Consider the following 22895-nt stretch of genomic DNA (forward strand, 5'->3'; position numbering starts at 1 on the left):
CAGGTATGGGGAGGGAGACCGGGGATAGGGGGGTATTGTGAGGTTGAGCAGTGGGGTTAACAGCGTGGTGGGGTGGGGCACAGGGCTTAGGGCAGCCTGCGTCTGCGCGCTGGGGCTCAATACACAGACAGGGAGGTTATGGGGTATGAAAAACCCTACAATAATGAAGAGAACAGGAAATACGCAGGGGTAGGCTAAAGGGATTTGGCTGGGGAAGAGAGGAGGCATTCAATGGGTGGATCCCATTGGGCAGGATTGCGGAAGTTGCGATTAGGTAGAGCCTCATAGACCCTTATATATCAACTCCTTTAATGTTGTAGAATGCCTTTCAGGTCCCTCGAAAAGGGACATCGGGACATCGAAGGCAGCAAACATGGCCAAAGAAAGACAACAACTTTATCAAAGATTGCGTCAAATGCCCTGTAACTCCCCCACAGCCAAGGGGTTCTATGTCATTTAATCAATGGTTGCAATCTCAATGGTTTTTTTAATGAAAAAACTCAATCGAAATTGCTTTATTTTTTATTTTTGGTGGTCGGGGGGGGTTCTGCCGCCAAGCACACCATCCCCTATTTTTTTTAAAATTGATTTCCGACCCCCCCCAACCCTTATATACACTTTCCCAACTCCCCATCCCTTATATATTTCGATTCGTTTTTTCGGTAAGAAATACTCTGAAAAAAACCATCAAAATGACAACTGTCCATGAAATAACGTTATATCAGCCAAGGATTGCCAAAAACGTCAAAGTGGTTTTGCATCCGTCAATGCCTACCATCAAATACCCAGAAACATACCCCAATTCCATAAATTGACAGCATCTGTTCAGGAACTTGCCCTATAGCCAAAGACCTGTACAAAATGCCTGAAAACGTGAACCACTGCTAATTTGTAACATCAAAGTCACAGGAACTTGCATTACTGCCAATGATTTCGATCAAATGCCCCGACACGTATCCCAACTGCAAAGGGTTAACATCTTCCCCACATATTTCACACATAGTGAAAAACTGGCATCCACTGACCAGCTGCTTGTCCACTTGCCAAGGAGTGACATCACCTGATGTCACAGCCAAGGGATCATCAAAGAACTTGAAATAGATACGTTAACTTTTCCTTTAATTTTGAATCACCAAAACGGGGCTTTGAATGAGAGCAAGGCATAGTTTTAGGGTCACACATATCAGCTGACCTAAGACTCGAGTCCGCAGTCCTTCCCTCGCTTAGTGTGATCAGCCACCTTGTCTGCAAAACAATCACTCATAGTCTCTTGGATGTATAGGAGGGTTCGAAATTGTGGGCAGGTGAGCTATTCAGCTCCTGCTTCTAGCATAGTAGAGTCTGGTTAGCTTGAAACCAACAGCTAACAGGAGCAATCCATGGGTCATAGGATCAACTGGTGCCCTCCAAACATGTAAATGTGACATTAACTTAAAATATTTGTGAAAGTTAATATAGAAGAATCAGAACACATCTAATACACATTTGAACACAATGGTTCATACAAAATCGACAAAAGGTTAAAAAAGGAGCTTCTGATACCTCCTGGTTTCCCTGCGGTCGCTCCAACCTACTGGGTGATGCCTGACACCCAGGAGCTGCTTTTAGCTCCTGCTCAATGAATCTCAATTTTGAACCCTGTGTATAGTGTTCAATGTGTCTTTTTTTAATGGTTTCTGAAGTCATCAGGATGAGATGTTGTTCCATCTGGGCTCTCCTTCCAGGTAATTGTAATGTGTTATTTATAACGTGCTTAATACCCAGAGGTTTCCAAGCATGGACCCGGGGATTGAATCTGTGTCCCACATGGTACACTCGGACTTTCAACCGTAAGCATTGCAACAAGGTGGATAATAGTGCAAATACACAGATGTAAGACCCCAGGGAATTTCAGTATTCCCTTTTTGGAGCCAATTTGCAAAGTCATCACAAAGGCCTCCAAGGTTGATGGCAATGACTGCAGGCCTTTTGGGCACTGTATGTGTGTGATGCTCTTGGAAATGTCTTGCACTCACCTTAATTTCATTCTCCCCTTTCATTTTCTATTCCGCTCTGCTCTCTCCCACTCTCTGCTCTGTTCCCTGCATTTCTCCTCCTCTGATCCCTTTCCCTCCACACACCACATTATTGGACCACCTTCTCGCTATCCCCCAGTCTTTCCCCTCTTCTCTCCACCTACTCATCATTCTGCTATGCTCTTACCCTGCACCCCCCTCACACTTACTGCCACACCAACCGCTCCCTATTCCAACTCCTAGCATTCATAACAAGCATCTGCTGGCTTTCGTTTAAATAGCACTGCGTGACTGGGGCTGTGCTGCAATATTGGTTAATCATTATTGGTTGCGTAAATGGTGCGATTGAGGATGGGTTTGATCATATGTGGACAGAAATAATTCCCCACGGGTTTTGCATCATATGTTGTTCTGCGTCACGAGTTTACAAGATGTAGGGCTGCCATTTTGGGAACAGTTTCCTAGACTAGCAAACCTCTGTCAAGGCCTTTGGATTGTCCTCTTGATATCGCTGCACTGCACAATTCATGGCTTCCTTCCTAGTGACCATGTGACCATGCGGACAGTATGAGTAGTGTCCAAGCCATGCTCCGCATGTAGGGCTCATGGACCCCTATCCAGTGCTCCAGATAAGATTTTGAAGTGGAAGTATTTTGCTCCATATTTTTGAAAGTTGGAGTAAAAACTTGAGTCCCGTCCCTAATGGGAGTATTTTATGAATGAGTAAAAATATGTTCAACTGTAAAACAGAAATATTTGTGAGAAATACTTCTTTTCACCAAGTCATTCATGCACATTAAAATACAAGTGTGCCCTCTTCCATAATTATAATTGTTTCTTCCTATAGTACTACATGAACTACTGGTCCAAACACATCCATGGACGTGTTGGGTGAAAGCAGGGGCACAAGCTCCTATGTGTCCATTTCCCATTTTTATTGGGAGTATTTTTACTCCCTATTTTTAGGGAACATTTGCCTATTTTTAGGAGTAAAAGTGGCCGATACACCCCTTATCCATTGGGCTGCCTCTGCCTGTGCCAGCAGGTTCATGAACGGCCCACTTCGGGCATGTGCAGCAATTAAGTGTTTCAGGCAATACTACTGTTCTCATGGCAAAGGAACTTTCCATACCAACAAGGCTGTGAATTGGAGGAGTGGGGCAACCTGTATAAAGCCTTTGGGGCCTGCATCATGGTGTGGGTGCCAGACCCTGGCCCTTCGATTCACCACACCCCCACCCCGTAACCATTCACATGAGTCCTTCACACTGCCCAGATACAGTCCCATTGCTGCTGGCATCTATTAGCTCTCAGCACCCATCTCCTCTTTAGTGGTGCACAGGAGAAGAGCAAAGCAAAGCTGAGCTCATTATCAGCAGCAAACTCCTGTTCAATGTTGCAAGACAAGAGAGAAGAATTGCAGAACTCTTAACACTTGAAGAATAGCTGGTCGTGGAAAAAGAGTTCAGCATTGCTTTTCCCTACTCACATTCAGCTTCCCTTCAAAGCCAATCACAGGAAAATAGTGCACAATTCTACTATCCCATTAAAGATCAGTGCAGCACAATTGCACCATTCTACTATGCCATTAAAGATCAGAGGGCTATAGAGAACAGTGCAGCATCACTGCTCTCGGCCATCCTGGTCGCCTATGCCCCTGCTGCCAATGAAAGATTCAGCAGGAAGAATGGCATGTCTTTCTGATATTTCCATAACTCTTCATTTCGTTCCTGCATTGCCCAGGTCCTCCTGGCAGTCTTGCAGTGACAGAATTGGTGCTGGCTTCTCGTTCCATAACATCATGGAATGAGGAGAGATAGTATGGCATACCCAAATGCAATGCAAAATGAACGTTGTATGCTGTAGATGGACACACAACAATGCAGGCAAAAGCCCACACCTTTCTACGGCAATGGTATTGCCTCTCTTACTTCAGCGTTACCCCTCAAGAGGAAACACAAATGTGCAACACCTACAGCAAAATTGAAATGCAGACCTTGGTTGTACAGATTAAATGCACTCTCTTCGCTCTCAAAAATAGCAAATCACTATGTCTGCTGTCTGATTGCAGGTTTGCAGTGAAATCCCACTATTGGTTTTACTGAGACTGACCAAATCCAGTCTTAGAACGTGGTTAGTCCAAATGATAGCTTACAGACAAACATTTTCTTTTCTAATGCAACAGTTACACCACAGACCGTAAAACCTACTTTTCCAGATATTTGTTTCCAGTTTCTAGTGCATGCACACTCCCCACATCATTGGCTTTAGTGATCAATCAGGCCGGTGGATGTGATTTAGTCACCCTGTGGATTGTGGTCATACAGCTTGGGAAGGTAAATCAGATCCCCAGACAAAAGATGTTATTGTTGCACTGTTGTAACATTCAGAGAATTATAACGTACCAATAGAAGTGAAGAACTCTGCTCGTGTGTGGCAGATCCAGGTAATGCTGATCAGCAGCACTGCAGATACGCAGAACTTCATCTTCAGTCACGCCGTGGGGATATATTCACTGGGAAAAGAAAACGATATTATTAAACCAAAAAGATTCGTCATTTGACAAGTAGACAACGTAAAGACTGTTCGTTAGCTCCATTGTTTTTTGCAACTGCTGATCTGGTTGGGGGCTAAAACTTCCACCATTCATCCATCCATCCATCTGCACATGGGACCTTTTAATTGTTGTGCATGTATGCAGTCACACATTCTAGCCACAATTGTGTTGTATGGAAGCATCACCAAAAAGAAAAATGTACTTCCATTTTCCTCACCAGGTGGTGATGGTCAACATCGACAGTTATTGAATTGCTGTTTGCCACAGAAATGGCAAAAGTTGAGTATGTAACATCCAAGAAAAGATTTGAAAAGTGTGCGTTTTCAGAAAAATGCTCCTTAAAGGCTTTATGCATTTAATAATGATTTCTTGAAATGTTTCCCAAACAAAGTTTAAAAAAAATAATCACACAACTGGAGAAAAACCACGGAAACATGACAATTCCTTATAACGTTACACATTTCCACAAAGCATATATTAAGGATTTCAATCAGGCGACACACACCCTGATCTCGGCCTAGTATGCAGCGCACAACTGAAATGCCTATCTTTTTATATTGATTCAATATTGAGATGGTACACCACTCCTATCACACCCCCTTTTCAAATACCCCAGGTCACAATGGACAATGAACCAGGCTGGTTGGTAAAATACAATATTTATTTTAAAATTCAAAAGAAATCATACACTTTTGAATATTGGGCCGGAATCACCAATGGGGTGATAATTACAATAAGAATGTGAGCAATGCACTGGGTTTAATCTTCTAGTGGAACATATACACAGCAAAGCGGAATGGGAGCACTTTTTGATTCAGGAAAGATAGCACCCGAGTTAGAATTTCCCCCTGCAATGTTCCCTCAACCCACAAATAATCAATTCTGAGTGGATAAACAGAAGCAGCAGGTAATCCGGAATAAAACAGGAAACATAATTCAAATCTAACCTTCCCTCCCCAAATAAGAGAGAAAACCAGATTTTAAAACCCTTGCAATGTGATGAAATGACACTCAGAAATGGACAAATAAATAATGAATGTGTGTTAAAAACCTTGAAACAAATACAATTCCTCACTAGAGCAACAATGCAGTGACACTAACAATCACAAATAATGGATTACCAAGAGCATACAATTTGAAAATGAGTGTAAGGTTTAAAACACATTGCAGCAAAATAACACGTTGGAAACTTTGCAATTTTGCAATTCCCACCTGAAATTACCCAAATGGTTTCTTGGTTGGGGATAGAGGTTTATCACAGGAACAATATGGAAGTGAAATTAAGTCTCTAGCTGGTAAATTTGATGAGTTATGCAAGATCTAGAAAGGTGCGCTTTGAGAAAAATGGAGCTGTGAACTAGGAAAGGAAATCAGTTGTGACAAGAACAGTTTTACTTTACACTAGAGTATTCATGCTAGGCCACCAAAGACGGACACAGTAAGCTCCAGGGTTGATTCATGAGTTCAACCCTCTCACCCCAGTACCCAACCTTGGCAGAAACCAGTCCGATCACTCGAAATAGGACTAATGGCTAAGGATTACACAAGACAAAATTACTAAAGAGATGGCGCTAGTACTAGAAATCAAGGGCAGGGTTGCAAGAAGGAGTCTGACAGTTTCAACAAGTTATCAAGATAAGGATAGGATGACTTAGAGAGTGCAATAAGGACAAAGACAAGATCGGCTATGGGTTTCTACTTGATGGTGAAATACTCGCAGTCCATTTTTAGTTTGGGATTTTGGACAGTCAACGGTTCTGGTCACTAGACGGCAGGGCACCTGGCAAACAGCGGGGCAGTTCTGGTCACCGGATGGCACTTCTGGAATGGCAATTCTGGTCTCGGGATACTAACAGTCAAGTGGATGGCAGAAAGGCAAGATGGCAGCGGTTAATGGGCAGCAGGCCAGGCTGGTTCAGGATGCTTCCCAAACACCACAGCTTTCCCCTTTGGTTATTTGGGAATTTTAGTGGGATTTCAGAATTGAGGCCTTGCTGGAGCAGGATCAGCAATGCTTGGGTTTTGCAGTGGGCCCTGGAGTAGGGTCAGCAATGCTTTGGCCTTGTAGTTGGGATCTGGAATCTGTATGGATGGAACAGGAGTGCAGGAACATCAGGAAGAGTGCAAGTCTAGAGTCTCGTCAGGGACTCACATCAAAGTATACGACTGGGGCAAGCTTAACTAAACACGCATCTAACAGGATTGGGCAAGGGTGATCATCTCCACCTCGCTCTCAGCTGGTTGGATTTCAGGAAAATGATGTCAGATTTATGATGCAAGTTTTACAATGTCCAAAAACCTTCCAGTTACTTTAACTAAAGTCCGATTTTGCCACAAACATACATTCATACAATTGCAATCTCTTAGCGAATTATATACACAGGTTACATTTTTTGTGCAGAACATTGCAGTCTAATCCTCCAGTCCATGAGACCTTGTTTCGCCCTTCTAGCAGTTTTTCGCTCTTTTCAATGGGATTTATATTACTCAAAATTCTATAACTTTATACATAGGTGTGAATTATCATAAGGTATGTATATACACATATTTGCATTTGCAACATAGATGCTTTTCTTGTGATCCGCCGTACTTTGCCATTTCTGTCCCCAAGGTGTAAGTGAATTCTAGTAGGTCTTAAAAGAAAGCCCAAAAATTCACTTTTGCACTGCAAAACTTCTACATTTCTACAAAGTCTTGCTGCACAGATATAAGTCTTTAAAGTTTATTTATGAAATAGTCTTTGGAAACAAATGGCAGTACTTTGTCACTGGATATTTTCTTTTTCTTCCTTCAATTGCTACCAACTGTCATTTCCTTCAAAGCAAGGTGGGGGTTTCTCAGCTTAATTGAAGGTTTTATTGCCCCTTCACACTTCAAACTTCCTTGCCCTGGGAGTTCCATTGTCAGTGGGTTAGCCTAGCCTAGATTCTTTCCAACCTAATAATTATCATTTAGGTGTTAGTATCTGCTGAGAGTTTATGGTGTGGCTCCCTTCCTTAGGGGGAAGCTTTTAGCTCTGCCATTTGGAATAACTTGTTTTTGAGAGCTTGCAAAATCAGCCCATGTGTTTTAAAATCTTTATTTTCTTATTTTGGGTCCTGAATTAAAACAAACCTGTGGAATAAAATAGCCCATGTGTGTATCATCAACAACAACATCCCCCTTCACATTGCTAGGCAATGCAAGCTTTCATTCAATAATTTTTTTAAACGCCCCATTTTTACATGTTTGGTGAAAAGCTAGCATGTCTTTCTATAAATTTAGTTTGGCAGCGCCATCAGATTCCCACACGGTCTTTGCAGCTATAGTCATTTTCTTGAATGCAGGAGTCAATGTATCTGAAGCACAGATACATTGAAACGGACATGGCTCAGCTAGTTAGAGTCTCTTTGAACTGCTGAGCTTTGAATACTTTGTAAAGAAATAAACGCGTGTTCCCATGTAAGTGAGTAAAAGTGAAGTTGCTTGTTGATTTCTCTCAGAGTTGGTTTGACAGGGCCTGTCATTAAGGAATTATGCCTGGTTTTGCTGAGGCACAGTGAAATATATTGGGCATGGCAAGGCCTTCTTGATCACAGTGGTTTCAGAAAGAACAGATGGAATTAGCGTCAAAGCAGCTATTTTTTTAAAGATTAAAAAGTTTCAATTTGTTTGGGAATTTTGGGTTTTCAGCAAAGCAGTGCTGCCTCTTCACTTTATTTCATTGGTCGATGTCGGACCACACTGGCAATCTCCTTCAGTGTGCCCCATGGTTCCATCCTGCCCGATGGGTGCTTGGCAGGACGGTGCAGCCATTTTTCTTTTTGCTGCAAAATGCAGTTTTGAGACTATGGTGCTCACAGGAGCCAGCACAGCCATATTGCTGTTTCTTGCGCAAATGCAGCTTGGTGATGTGGGGAAATGCTGTTGAGTGGGTCAATATATCCCACACATAGCATTCTGAAATTAAGGGAGTCACTCAGGTAATATCACATTTTGAAGTTATAAAACACTTTCAATTTCAGCAGTACCTGTTACTTAAGTCCACTAGTTATCAATCAAAGCAATACTGTACGTGCTTCCCTGGCTCTTTGAATCAGAAAGACACCAAATTGTTGATATTTTCCAGATTTGACAATCAGGAAAGGCATCACATTAACCTTATATTCCCTAATCACATCTTGAAAAGAAAAATAAGCATCGACAACTTCAATCTATCTGGTGTTGAGTTTCAGGCGAAAGGCTGTTGAGGACACTCCCTGAGGGATTGCTCTTCTGTCCTGTTCATTCCCGACACTCTAGGTGTAACATTTGGAGGAAACAATTTTTAACTAAAACGGTGAGCCAGAGAGTCTTTCATCTTTCCAAATTTCGACTAAATGAGTAACTCTGATTTAGGTAATAAAACATCATTAATCACCAAGAAAAAAATAATGAGTGTTTGCATTACAAAGTCATAACAATAAGTGAAGGATGACAATGACAGCAACAATAATACATAAAACCCATGAGTTAGTTACTATCTAGGGAATATAAACATTTAGATGTATTTTAACAATTCCTGGCAGCTGACTTTCTCTCCATCTCTGGTTATCACAGCTGGTAGTCTCCCCTCACTTGATATGTACACTGGTGGGCGGTGTGATGAGGCTGCTCGGTTTTGAAGGAGTTCCTGGACTATTGGCTGGGGTGGCTGCTGATCCAGGTCATGCTCAGTGGTCCCTTTTCCGAGTATATGGATAGACTCTATAATGCAAAACGTTGTTGTGTTTGGCATCATGTACATTCCCTATACAAAGAAACGTATGTAGGCCCCCTCTCTGTATGGTTCAGCTACTTCTGCTGTTGCCCCTTTTAGCCTACGCAGCTTAGATTTCTGTCAAGTATCTCCACATTGCTTAGCCTCAGAATGGTGATGACACTTTCCAAATCCCTCAACCGCACTCCCAGCTATGGTCTTGTCTATCCACACTCAGCACAGGTGCTCAGCAATCTTTCCAGAATGGACACAACCCTACATCCAATTAACTTTTGGTGAAATGATTTCCCTACTGAAATAGGCAACAACTGTTCGTATGCAGTTTACAAAAGCAGATGTGATAATATCTGCAGCTACATTACTCCGACCAGTCCATCATTTCTAAGAGAAAGCTTCATTTCCACCAGTGCCACGCAGGAACATTAAAGACATTACTGGGAACGCCATTTACCAGGGTGGGTCACTCATCACTTTTATAATATTGTGCGTCAATGAGCTTTTACTGTTTGTCAACTTTAAGCTGTCACTTAAAATATTCTGCAAATAAATCCCTGCATTATATTATGGGTGAGCATTTTCCCTTACAGATTTCTATTTTTACAAGATGCTGTTTCCATTAAGTTGTGCATGCTGCAGGAGGAGAAGCAGTGGCCTGAATCACTTTTGTTAAAGCGGCTGGTAATATTTCGAACCAGTGTATTGTAGAGCAATCTCTTTTCAAAAGTATTAATATGCTAATATGGCATTAAAGTAAGGATCCATGTGATCACTACGACCCCAAAAATTCTGACAAAAATTCAGACTTGCTTTTTTACCCCCCTTTACACCACATACATATGCGGCGGGGGAGACCCCTGCAGCCCCCTCCTAACTATTATGTCTCATACCCCCCCACATATGTATGTGGTGTAAGGAGGGGGTTAAAAAAATTAAAAAGTCGGAATTTCGGGAGTCCGTCCACTGAACGATCCCCATTCAACCGCTGTAAACTGGTGTGTGTGGGTGGAAACATAACAGGAGTTAGAATAAGAAATCAGCAGTATCCAAACAACAGGGTGTGATAATGAAACTTGGTTGATTTCTGAAGCATCTATGATATGGGATGGTCATTTCTTTGACAACACAAACAAGGCTGCAGAGCAAACAGCTTGGCAATCTGGCAGGCATAATGTAGCTGGCGGTTTGGGAATGCAGATTAGTCCTAGGAATCGATGGGCAGTCGTGGTTCAATTAACGGCACATGGGCAGACATTATGCACTTCTCCTTTCACTTTTTTTTTTTTATAACAGCTACAACACTACTTTTGCAGAAAACACAAATGACTGCCTAGGGAGGGAGAATGTTCACCTGCGTGCCATTAATATTATCACGACTGTCCGCCGATTTATTGGACTAATCGCCATTCTAATGCAAGGCACAGGAACCCCTATTATGCACCCTTCAAAGCTGTGCCAAGACAGCCATTGAAGCGTGCAAAAACAGGTTTGCAATAAAAAGGTGTAAAAAAGTAGAGGCATTAGACCAATCTACCTCCTGTCCAAAAGGATTTGGATGCCATTGCGCCCTAACAGAGTGGACTTGAAACGGCTCTGTATCGACCCCAGCCTCCCCCATCACATCCTTAAACCACATGGATGAAGTGCCGGAAGAAACCAGAGCAGAGGGTTTCCGAAAGGAGATAAATAGTGGCCGTTAGCAACTGTGCCATGCTCGTAACACTTCAGGCATTGCCTCACACACAACTGCAGATCATTAGGGAATGCAAGAAAGTCAATAACCTTGGATACGGTTTTAGTATGCCGAAACAATTGGAAAGATAATCCTGAAGTAAATACTTGACCTTTAAATAGCCAAGGAGAACACAGCTGTGATTTGACGAAAGGCAACAACGCACATAAGCGTGAACATATTCATAGAGTTGTTAACTGGGCGTTCGATGGCCACCACTCCAAAAAGTGGAGTAACAAACGAACATCCCAATGAGGGGAAAAGTGCGGGACGGGAGGTCTAGCATTACATACCCCTTTCAGCAACCTACAAACCAAGGTGTGTTCTCCCACTGGAAAACCTCCCACTAAGGGGCGATTGGTAGAAATGACAGAGTGGTATACATTTACTGTACGGCAAGAGCTAGATGCCAACCCTTCGTATAATTCCAATGCACCCATGCCTTCTACGTGCCTCTATAGAATTGCATCATGCAAGGGGCCCAGGAATGCTTGACAAATACTGCAGCTGGGTCTGAAACGCCATGTGGTGCCCAACGGTTCCTGAGATCAGCCAGGCAACTGGCCACAGAGTCAACCAGGAGGATGAAACTCCCATTCATGGCCTTTTAGAATCTTGCGTGGTATTGGCTGCAACCGAGGTACGTCCACAAGAAGGTGGAGTACCACCAGATACCAAGACTGTGTTGGCCATAGCAGGATTATAAGGAGCATATCTGTGCCCTGGGACATCACGTGAAGGAGCGCCCTAGGAATCCGAGCATACAGCAGAAAAGCTTACACTATGCCTCTTCCCCAATCCTGAAGGATTTAAACCGAACCAGGGCCTCAAGATCTGGTTTCCAAATGAAGAATCTTGGCAGCTGTGTGTTGAGACCAGACACTAGAGGTCGATCCGAAAAGGACCCCAAATCTTTTGCAGTTCCTCAAAATACTGCTGGCAAGTCTGCTGGGTCCAACCAGTGTTGGAAACACCAATCTGCAATTACATTTGAAATCCCTGGAATGAACACTGCTCAGACCTTCAAAGACCGGGCAAGACAGCTCCTTGGGCCTGCCCCCATCCCCACCTCCAAGCTTGTTTATATAACAAACTGCTGACTGGCTGTCATCCAAAGTGATGGAACAAATGCACTTGTCTTGTGAAACATTACACTGCAAAATACCCTCCAAGCATCTCTAAACAATGGATGCGCATGCGGGGCTCCATTTGAGACCACGATCTCCAGTGGAAACTCCATCGCAATGAGCTACGCATCCACTGAGGCCGGCATTTGATTCCAAGACGAGACTCGGCTCATTACTGAAAATGGCTCTGCCGTTCCATGCCTCTATGTGGAGCAGCCACCAACGCAGCTTGTCACACACTTCTGAAGAAAGGGGTAATTTGCGCCTCTTTGTAGTTGTAGTCCCTGATTCTTCAGCCTTTGCAGAGCCCTGTAATGAAGCAGGCTGGAAATATCCCCTGAATAGAGGCCTACAGAAATCCCACAATTCTGACCAATTGACAAAGGGAGAAGTATTGTGTCCGTAATGCACATCTGAACTCCCCGTTGATACTGAGCACCTTTGCCCTGGGCAACCGCAGGGTAGAGGACACACAGTCAATCTGAAAGCGAAGAAACCGTAGCTTCTGAAATTGATACAGCTCCGACTTGTCCCAATTGATAAAGCCTAGGGGCATCAATAGGTTGATTGTCCAGCGCAAGTGCCGATAGAGCACTTGCAGAGAATGAGCCAGGATTAAGATATTGTATAAATAAATCAACAATCTGATCTGCCAGATTTCCAAGTATCCCATCACAGTTCATACCAACTTGGAAATACACTGGGGGCTGTCGACAGGCCAAGCGGAAGGGAGGAAAATCAAAACAGCTGCTGCTTCCATTGAAAGCAAAGAAACGTCTTGTGTTCCGGAGATATCAGGATAGTAAGTAGGCATACTTGAGGTCTGGTTGTGCCAACCAGCCATCAGCCCTCAACAACGTCATTGTCTTCATCTTGAAAGAACGATAAAGAACAAAGCGATTGAGAGAATTGAAAACCAGTCAGAAAAGCCAGTCCTTCTTCCTCACTAAAAATAGTTTGGTGCTGAAATTAATTGTCTGGCCTTCAAACCTACACCCAGATGGCCTTTTTCCTCAAGAGCTGGGAAATGTCCATACCCACTGCTCTTTCATGAATATGCCCTCACCAAAGGAAGGGGGCTGCATTGCCTGATGGGGTAGTTCCAAGAACTCTCTATGGAAACCCCTGACCGCATCCAAAACCCAAGGATCGCTCGATACCACTAACATTTTTTTAAATAAATACTGCATTTGTCAACCTACTAGTATTGACGGGCTACTTAGAGTAGGAGCTGGGCTGTCCACTATCACCTCTCACGCGCTGTACCTACTGAGCAAAGAAGATGCCTCTTCCTCTTGATTGTGGACCCTTGATAATTCTTGTTGGCAGGTTTTAAAGGGTCTATAATTACTGCTTTCCAGAGATGGAAAAGTTCATAAGGGATAACAATATCATCCAAGTGAAAGCTTCAATATATCATCCCCAGACAAATTGGCTTGTCGAGAGAGCCAATAGGTTCATCAAAGGGGCACTGCAGCTTAGACTTCTCCTTTTTCACAGTCCCTCCCTTTCTTTATGCACCTGGTCTTGATCTTCCAACTCACTAGCCTCCTTAGCTCTCCTCTCAAACAGAGCAAATCTCTCCATGTTCCATCTTCTCCCATCTTGTGTGCATAAATGGTCTGTGCCTCTTTGTGTTACTTTGATAGGCCTGTTGTACTTGGACCCGTCAAAGGATTCTTGTGTGGTAACTTTATTTGGACTAAGTCACCTTCTTGAACATCATTCCTTTGGCCTGCTCTTCTCTCATCAGTCCAGTCCTTCATTTGTGGCTTACTTTTCTTAATCCTCCACACTACATCCTCCATATCCATGGTGTCATCCTCTTACTCTCATCAGCCATGGAGGTATGTGGACACTGTTCTCCTCCCACTCAGTGTGGGGAACACTGTTAGCCCCAGGAAGACATGAGCCCAAACGGAAATTCACGTGTCAAACCGGACATTGCAGAGGAAAATCCCTTGAAGCCATTCTCCAACTGCTCATACTTTTAAGACCGTGGGGTCAGAGGTGGTTTGCGGAGTGAAAACAGGTTGAGGTCTACAGCTTGTCTTGCCGTGATATGTAATGTTAATTATGACAGGTTGAAAGCACTGTGCATTCAAAAGGTTTCTATACGTAGCACGTTGCCACGTACATCTTCTTCAAGCCACCTATCTGGTAGTTATTCTCACTAAACAAGTGTCTGCATAATGCCAAGTAGTCCTAGAGTACTAACTGCGAAAGGAGGCGTTCTGCATTCATGGATAGTCGGAACAGGGGCCCCTATGCGCCACTGTAGGAATGCCACCTTTGCACATGATCTTGCTTTGCAGCCAATACATAATTCCAGTTTTATGTCCAGCTTGAATAAGTTTTAATGTACCCTTTTTCTTTTTATATACGGATTAAAAAAAATACACTGCTATGAGTTCCAGCTAGTGTGTGGTAAATGCAGTCTCCGCGGGCACCAATAAGTAAACACAAAGTTAATGCTGGTGCTCTGTAAAGTTAAACAATGCATGACCGAATCCTTAAAGAGTTAAGTTTACAATTTCTGTGGAATTGAACAAATCATGAAAGTTAGAGATACAGAGTGGTGCAGTAATGCGCTTCCTGACGCCATTCGAACCACCCCACCCCGTCCGCTTCCACTTCCCCATACGAGATTTCAGGAGCCTGCTAGAGGGAAAGAACCTATGGATGGTGTGTGCAGCTGCGCTGTGAATCCACAGACTTGCCTATCCAAATAATCGAGGTTTACTGTAAATGCAGCAAAAGCCTCTGAACACAAGTGTAGTTCACCGCACAGTCGCAATTTGTCTTCAAGATTCTTTGTACAGCTGTTAAACTCTCATGTTGATACAGACTAAAAACACCCCACTGCAAACCCTGGGCTCTCAGCAGGAACGCGCAGCACAACTGGTTGCTCCCCTCACACAGTTCATATGTATACATGCCAACCCTCCCTATTTAGGCAGGAGACACCCGATTTTTCGGTGAAAAATATTGCAATTTTTCACGTTCTCAGGCCTAAAATAATTCCATCCCCAATGCATGGGAACATTCTTCTCTACCTAGGTCTCGTATTCTCCGACGAAATCTCCCTCGAGGCGAGCCGGAATGTTGGCATATATGCAACATGCATCAAGGCATGGCCGACATTAGGCCCCCGCCACGCCAGCTTGTAAAGTGGTGAAATCTGTGGGGACAGTTAAGGCTGCCAATGCAGAGCTCCCCTCAACGGAACAGAGATCACCCCCGATTCACTCCATGCATGGGGGAACGACTCAAACTCAGGGGATCCCAGATCTCCGTACCTTTAACTGCACACATGATGCAGGCACTCCTGATCAATCGCTGCTACCTTTCCCTGGGCCCAATTCAAAAACAACATGTCCAGGACTATACCTCCTCCCCTCACCCCCTCTATCCATTACCTGCGAACACACAGCTTTGCATGCAGAAATTTCGGATCAATCGCGTTTAATTGCAGTGATCAGCATTTGTTTTCTGCAATTAAGCAGGGCTATGGTACGGCACGGAATGGGCGTTCCGTTCCACACAGCCTAGGCAAATAAAGAAAAGTAAAACAACGCCTGCAAGGTAGCTCAGGAAGATAGGACTCCAGACTAGAATGTTATACGGAGGTCTCAGGTTTGAATCTTTAGTGTGGGAGGAGAAAAAAAATCCCCCACATTCGAGAAGGTTAGGCTAGGAGACAAAAAGTAAAGGACCGATGGAGAAATGCAGCCAAAGCGAAAAAAAACTTTTTTTTAATAGGCTATTAAATAAAGTAATTGTGCCGTTTGAAGGTGGCGCTTTAAAAAAATAAAAACACATTTACAATGTTAATTTCTGATGATCACTTGCATTATATATTGTAGTCATCTTCTTGGTGAGAAAACAGCATTACCAAAACCTAGAACAACAATATAAATGATTTTCTGATAAACGGTTCGTATTCTAAAATGGGGAGGCTGGTACACTCCTATTTAACTCTCTCAAAGCACTCCCATTACAAGAGTGAAGGTGTCAACCAGAATCAATGTGGCTTCCTGGCTCCTCTGCATAACATCGAAGAGCATTGTGTAAATGTTAGGAACAATGAACCCTACTCATTCAGACAAGCCTATGGATTTGAATGGGAGGCTGCAATGGTTTGCAACATATGTCATTCCACTGGTGTCCTAGAGCTGGCTTGCTTCTTGTGTCTGGGGAATTTCAGAAGAGGAGGGTCTCGGTCTCATTGCAAGCATGCCCAGTCCCAAAAGCTCAGACAAAGTTCGAGAATTAAGGATTTTGCAGTAACTTGTGCACACCAAACAACGAGCAAGCCGAATTAAGGACAAGAACGATTTGGTAATGTTATTTTTGTTCGATCAGTCCTTTCCCTCCCAACAGATTCCTCATCTTCGAAATAACCACTTAAGCACAAGACTGGCTTTAGTTATTGAGCCAGTAGGGGTTGCATTGTTGACTTCACTTTGCATCGTTGCCTCTCATGTCTCATGTATGGCATGTTTGGAACCGTCTGTGCACAGGGAAAAATGGTGGAACAGAGTTCATGAAGCTCAGAGGCAGGGGAACTCCCAAGGTGCCACAAGAAATGAGCATCACATATGCAGGGTAAATGGGAGGGCCGTGAGGAATCTGTGAGGAAGGCGTAATCAGAAAGAACATTACTGAAGATAAGTAATCTAATGGAGTCCTTCTCCACAGAGTTCTCATATCAGAAAAACTCAAACGGCTGTACAGAACTCGATGGATGGAGGGCCACGAGGAACCTACATCCACCCCAGTAAAGTCAAAAGCACAAGTCTAAAGCACTGAATGACAAACTGGCTTTTGGGCCAGACAAGGAATCCAAGCAATAATATTTAATGAATGAGTGCAAAGAAGCCCACAAAGCTGCCCAACAGAGGTCAACGACAGGAAATTGTACCCTTGGCATGCCTGAACATTGGTGTCCCCAATTAGCCTATGGCTGAATATTTTTTGTATTAGTGTTTGGAAAAGGTGGGGCAAAGGGGGCAACGGCTTCCACTAGTTGAGGCCACTCAATCTTACAGTGACACTCCTGTTAAAAAAATTAAGAAAAATAAACCACAAACATAAGAGGCATCACTAGTCACAAAAGCACTTAATTGCTTGCTCCTCCGCAACCTCCCCATTGGTCATTTGGTTCCTTTCGCCATTGCTTTCCCCTCACCACCTGCATTTACAAACCGTGCCCTCCTGCCCCTTTTGCTGCGGCAGAGATTGCAATTTAACAACAAAAGCTCACATCCACTGAATTTCTTTTTCTGCTCTTGACAAGAAGCACAATCATATGCTACATAATCAAATTGCAAGATTGGGGTTTGTTTACCACCCTACGAAGATGTCCTTCAGTTGTGCCTGCACCTTTAGCAACAACCCCAGAACAAAAGCACATGCTACGTGTCCTTTTTTACGAGGAGTAGTAAAAACGATCTTTAAATGATCTACACAATGTGCAGGAGAGTAGCCCTTCCTTTCCTTGCAATTACTCAATCTGTCCTCCTTGGACACAGTTTCAATTTTCTGTACCAAAGCATCGCTCTCATGTACCAGATCAACACCAGTTTCCATATCCTCAGCAGGACAACCACTGTTGTGTGTGAAAAATGTGCACACCTCGACCCGCATCATCACCCACACGAGCTGCTGCATGTCAGCCCAAAAAGGGTCCCACACTGTATTTTCATCCGCAAATAAAGAGTGCACTGCTCTGGGTCTTCTCCAACTGACATTTTTTAAGTAAAATGCCTCAATACCCAGGTGTCCATAGGGCATGAACCGTTACCAAACTATCAGCACCATCAGCACCCGTTCCTCACAACTGTCTCAGTGGAAATTATAATTGCACGTTCCCTGCGCCATAGATCGCATCCGTATGGTTATGGGATGGACTCTCAGCAGTGGGGCCACTAGTCACCTGCCTAGCCAGGATTTGAGCTAGAGACTATGGATCTTCAGTTGCAAAGGGCCAAGTATTATGCTTGGTCTGCAGGCACGCATGCATTATTGTGAATATGCATTATAACACATTTAATCGGTTACACGAACAGTGAATTTCCTAACAGAGGATACTCTCACCTTGAAGGGTAAGGATTTTCAACACCTCTAGCCACGCAATACAATACACTGACTCCAGTGAATCTTCCCATTACATGTAATAAGACCAGGCCATATATTTAGTGCAGACTTATTCCGGTTCTCAGGTGGCTAATCATGCCTTCACGTGACAACGGAAAGCACACTGCTGTGTGAACTTGAGTCTCAGACAGAGGTTTGCACTATTCTCGCACAGCCTTATGGGTTCCAACATGCGTGCAATGCTACCTCTATACATGGCTGCAGTTACTGCATCACTGCTCAGAAACAGCTGTGGTTCTGTCCTGTCCGGAGGTCAACAGCATATCAGAAAAATAGTGTCTGCTATGACAGCCCATATCAGCCAATACTCCATGCAGAGAAAGGCAAATGTGGTCCCTCCTGAGCGGAGTGGCCATCGCAGCCAGCAGCTTCATGAAAACCCTTGGTCCGAAGACCAGAACAGTTAAACTGCAAACTAGTAGAATATATTCCATACCACACACCTCAAACTTCTGGTACATATGCATTTGAAGGTAGAGATTATAGAGGTCCAGGGATATCAACAAGTCTTGAAGGTAAAGAAACAGAATGATCTGGGAAAAGGTCTCCGATTTTAAGATATCCTTGTCTAGGAAAAAGTTGAGCATGTGCAAATCTAGAATGGGGCTAAGCCCAGAGTCTCTTTTTACTAGAAAATAGTGGGCACCACTATTATCCCTCAACTCTGCCCTCTGATACATATTCAGCAATTTCCTCTTAGTGGGGAGGAAGGGGGAAATCCGAGGACAGGAGGCAGTTGACCTGGTTGGCCTTTGGAGAAAATAAAGCAAATAGCCCTGCAAGGGTTATATGTATCCACCGCAGAAGAAACAAGGAAGCCACTATCCACCAGTGAAGCATGGTGGAAAGGCATTTAAGGGAGCACTGAGGTTGGAGTGGATAAGGTGAACTAGGTGGAAGGAACAGTACCTCCATCTGTCATTTTAGCTAGATGGATGTAGTGTCTCTGAAGTGGTCTACCTTTCGGCACCTACACCCTATCCATTTGTGCAACAATAGAACTGGGACAACATTAATTCCTTCTCGAAAGGGAGGGAAAAGATTGCTGAACTGAAGACCTGGTGCTTGGCCCTGGCCTTGGCTTCCCCGAATTGCTCCAAGGACCCATTGGCATTCGAGGCAAATAAGTTGACCCCATCTAAGGGTATTTAAAGAATATAGTCTGGATATCAAGAGTGATCCCTGCAGTTCACATTGATGAGTGCATCCTCACGACGGAACCTTAGTCCACTGCACTCACCATGCAATCTAATATCCAGGACCACCTGCAAAATTTGATTGGTGGCATATTTGCCAACTGTTGCCAGCTTGGTGAAAGGGTCCTGCTTTGCACGGGAAAATTAGTAGCAGCCTCCCTGACCATGTCCCACAAGATGTGAAAATAGCTTTCCAGAAAGCAAAAAGCATACGGTCAGAAGGGGTCAACTGCATAGGCATAAATCTTCCTCCGAAGGGTGTGAAGTCTTTTGCATTTCCTGTCTGGGGCAACTTTGGGAAGGGAACATCTGTGGCAATAGTAGAAGAGGCCTGTACCACAAGGCTTTCCGGAGAAGGGAGTGCAGCCAGGACCAAATGATTTTAAGGTGTGGGCCTGGGTTTCCTTGCTAGAGCCTTTTCAATGGCTCAGCCAAAGCATGTTTCTCACACACAGAAAGCAGAAAGTCGGTGATGGTGCAACTGAAAGGGAGCTGGGCCTCCTTGGGCAGACCCCGTTCCAGTATTTTAGTGAGATTATTATTTTGCTTCTAACCAATGAAGGGAGCAATAATCCCTTGGCACTCCATGGTCTTGGTAACTGTGTGCCAGAAACGCATATTAAGCGACGCTTGTGTAAGTAGGGGAGGTGTCTAGACCACTACCATTCTAAGATAAGAGGGCAAGTCTACAAGCTCCATATCTTGGTCATTGAGCTCCTGGTGGAAGTTCCCAATCCCTCTTCCAAGGAAGCCAGGCCAAGAGGGTTGGGGTCCCATCAAATATTTGGCCACATCTATCCAAGGATTGGCTCAGAGAGGCCAGGATGAACCACTGATCCTTAAGCAGTGACAGCAATGAATCTGCAATGGTTGACTCGGTGCTGGGACTACAATGTCCAAACTCAGAGCTGTGCAGTGTAGCGGGCGACCAAAAACCTCCATCCTAAACATTGTGCCAACTAGGAAGGCATGCAGTGCGGGGATGTCCCAAGTCCTCTGTCCTCTGCCAAACCTAGCAGGCAGAGTGTGTATGTGATTTTGCACCAGTGTCAAGCCACCAGCGCTGGGGCACTGGTGAACGAAATCAAGCATTTTCAGCCAAAGTCCTTCCTACTGCTCTGGGGGAGATAAGCCAGTGGGGAATGACAGTGAATCTAAAGTAGGTGATTCATCTCATTGCAATGTGACTGCAAGCCACAGAATGGTGGTGAATTATCCAATAAGGCAAAGAAAAGTGATGTTTAGAAAATGGAGAAGCTCAAGGAATGAGACTTCTTACAACTAGTTTTATTTTTGTCCTTTTCTCCGCCCCCCCAGATTCTTCAGCGTGGGGCTGGGATTTCGCCAGCTTAATAAGAGTGGAATTTTCATATTCAGCTATGGTCTTGATTGTAGAGGAGGTGGGGGGGAGTTGCCTGCCTTGTGGAGCAGTAAACGACTTGCTTACATGTTAACTTAAAGACTTAGGAGGCTTTGACTGGCAAGAGCCAAATTCTTCGGTGTCAATTTCCGGTTCAACAGGCATCAACTTCGTTCGGCTTTATGTCCAAGGCCTTAGAGGCGAAAGGAGGCTGCCACTACAAAAACAGCAATTGTGTTCATAAGCATTATCTCAGAGGACTGGAGGTCATAATGGCCTGCTCCATATATACCACCCACAATGTCACATCCTGCGTCACTTGTACCCAAGTTGCCTAGCAAAGACGACAAAGGAGCACAGCCATCACTGTTGTATGAGAACATTTGCGACGGGAACACTATTCCCCATATGCGGAACAATACTTAGCTTTATCTGCATAGCTGATAAATTGCATCATGCCCTATACGTCACCTTAAGATACTCCTGTGCAATCATGCAACATAGTGGGGGTGGCGTTTGGTCCTGGCTATCTTGCTTTTGGGTTTCAAAGAAAATATTCTTCCACACTGTTGGCTGCGATATGATTTCACTTTTATTTGTGGAAGTGGTTGGTTCTCCTTCAATTTGTAGTACACATAGTACATTTGGGGCTCTTCTCTTGGGTACCCCTGTTGTCAGCCGACACGTTTTTCGACCCGTAGGTCTTTATCAAGGCTGATTCGTTTTCAAAACCATGTGAGGTGATAAATTGAGACATTTGTTGTGACATACATAATTTGCGTTGGTGTAAAGTGAGTGGTGTTGGGTGATAGTGACGCGTTTAAAAACGAAGATACATATTTATATATCAACACAATATATTCAATACATTATGAGCCAATATTGCGGCAGAGGGAAAAAGGAAGGAGGGAAGGAGGGAAAGAAAAGGTTAACAAGAGGTTTGGTTGGTCCTAATTATATCATGTGTGGAGTTGTATTGGGCCTCTTACCTATTGGTTCTGGTGTGTTGCCCCCTTTGGGGTCCTGGTCGAAAGAAGTAGGTTGCTTGTGCTGTGATAACAGTGGCTCCTGTTGGGCCCTGTAAAATAAAGAGGGTTCTGTTGGGGGGGATTTCTTTTGTCATGGTTCAGTTATACTGTATGGTACATTGTAGGCTGGGATTGATGCCTGAGGGGTGTGGACCCAGCGGATATCGGCATGTTGATGGTTGTGTCCCTGAGAATGTGGGATCCACATGTCTGGTTGCATCATTATTCCAGGTGTGCTTATGGCACCGCATATGGCAGAGGGGCGGTTATGTGCCATCCCCTGGTTGCATGGAAGGACTGGTGCCTGATGACTGTGTGCTGAGTGGCCGCTGGGATGGCCTCCGGAGGGGGGGGGGCAGTCTTGCATGTTGGAGATTGCCTTGGAGGGACTGGTGCCTGTGTGTTGGCTGGCCGCTGTATGGCCTCACAATCTGGCATTTTGGAGCTGCTCAGTGGGGATTGGCCTGAAAGGTCCTGTTGGGCGCAGGGGTGATATGTCCGTCTACCTGGGAATATCCAGTGCGGACCTGCCTGGGGTTCTGTGAATACAGAACCGATGGTTGGTGCAGTAGTGAAGGGTCCAAGTAGGCAAGCGCTAGGGAGAGAGGTTATAGCCCTCGAGGACACCACATGTGGAGAGGGAGGTGGTGGAGAGAAAAGATCTAAGTTGGACCAGGGAGGGACGGTCCGAGAGGAAGAAGGTCAACCACTACAAAGCCTGATGCGCGATGCCCAGGTTCTCACAGAGTCGATTGATCAGGATGCCGTAATTGACTGTGTCAAAGGCAGAGGAAAGGTCAAGGAGGATGAGGACAGAAGGAAGGCTGGAGTAAATATTAGACAGCAGATCTTCACAGGTGTTCAGGAGAGCAGTTTCCGTGCCTCTGGCTGCTCTGAAGCCAGACTGATGGTCATGAAGCCAACCAACAGATTCAATGTGGAGAGTAAGCTGGGAGATGGCCAGCTTTCCCAGGAGTTTGCCCAGG

General features: G+C 44.4%; 1 protein-coding gene across 4 annotated transcripts in view; it reads right to left on the minus strand.

Annotated features, from left to right (window-relative positions):
• Window positions 1-22895, minus strand: part of P4HA2 (prolyl 4-hydroxylase subunit alpha 2) — a 274459-nt gene that overhangs the window by 160239 nt on the left and 91325 nt on the right. For all 4 annotated transcript variants that reach the window (XM_069652510.1, XM_069652508.1, XM_069652512.1 and 1 more), the window contains exon 2: window positions 4421-4530. In XM_069652510.1, the coding sequence (XP_069508611.1) occupies window positions 4421-4502 (82 nt within the window). In that variant the 5' untranslated portion in view covers window positions 4503-4530. The remainder of the gene's footprint in view (window positions 1-4420; window positions 4531-22895) is intronic.

This window comes from Ambystoma mexicanum, chromosome 3p, assembly GCF_040938575.1.
Source record: "Ambystoma mexicanum isolate Mex_15411 chromosome 3p, UKY_AmexF1_1, whole genome shotgun sequence".
Lineage (NCBI taxonomy): Eukaryota > Metazoa > Chordata > Amphibia > Caudata > Ambystomatidae > Ambystoma > Ambystoma mexicanum.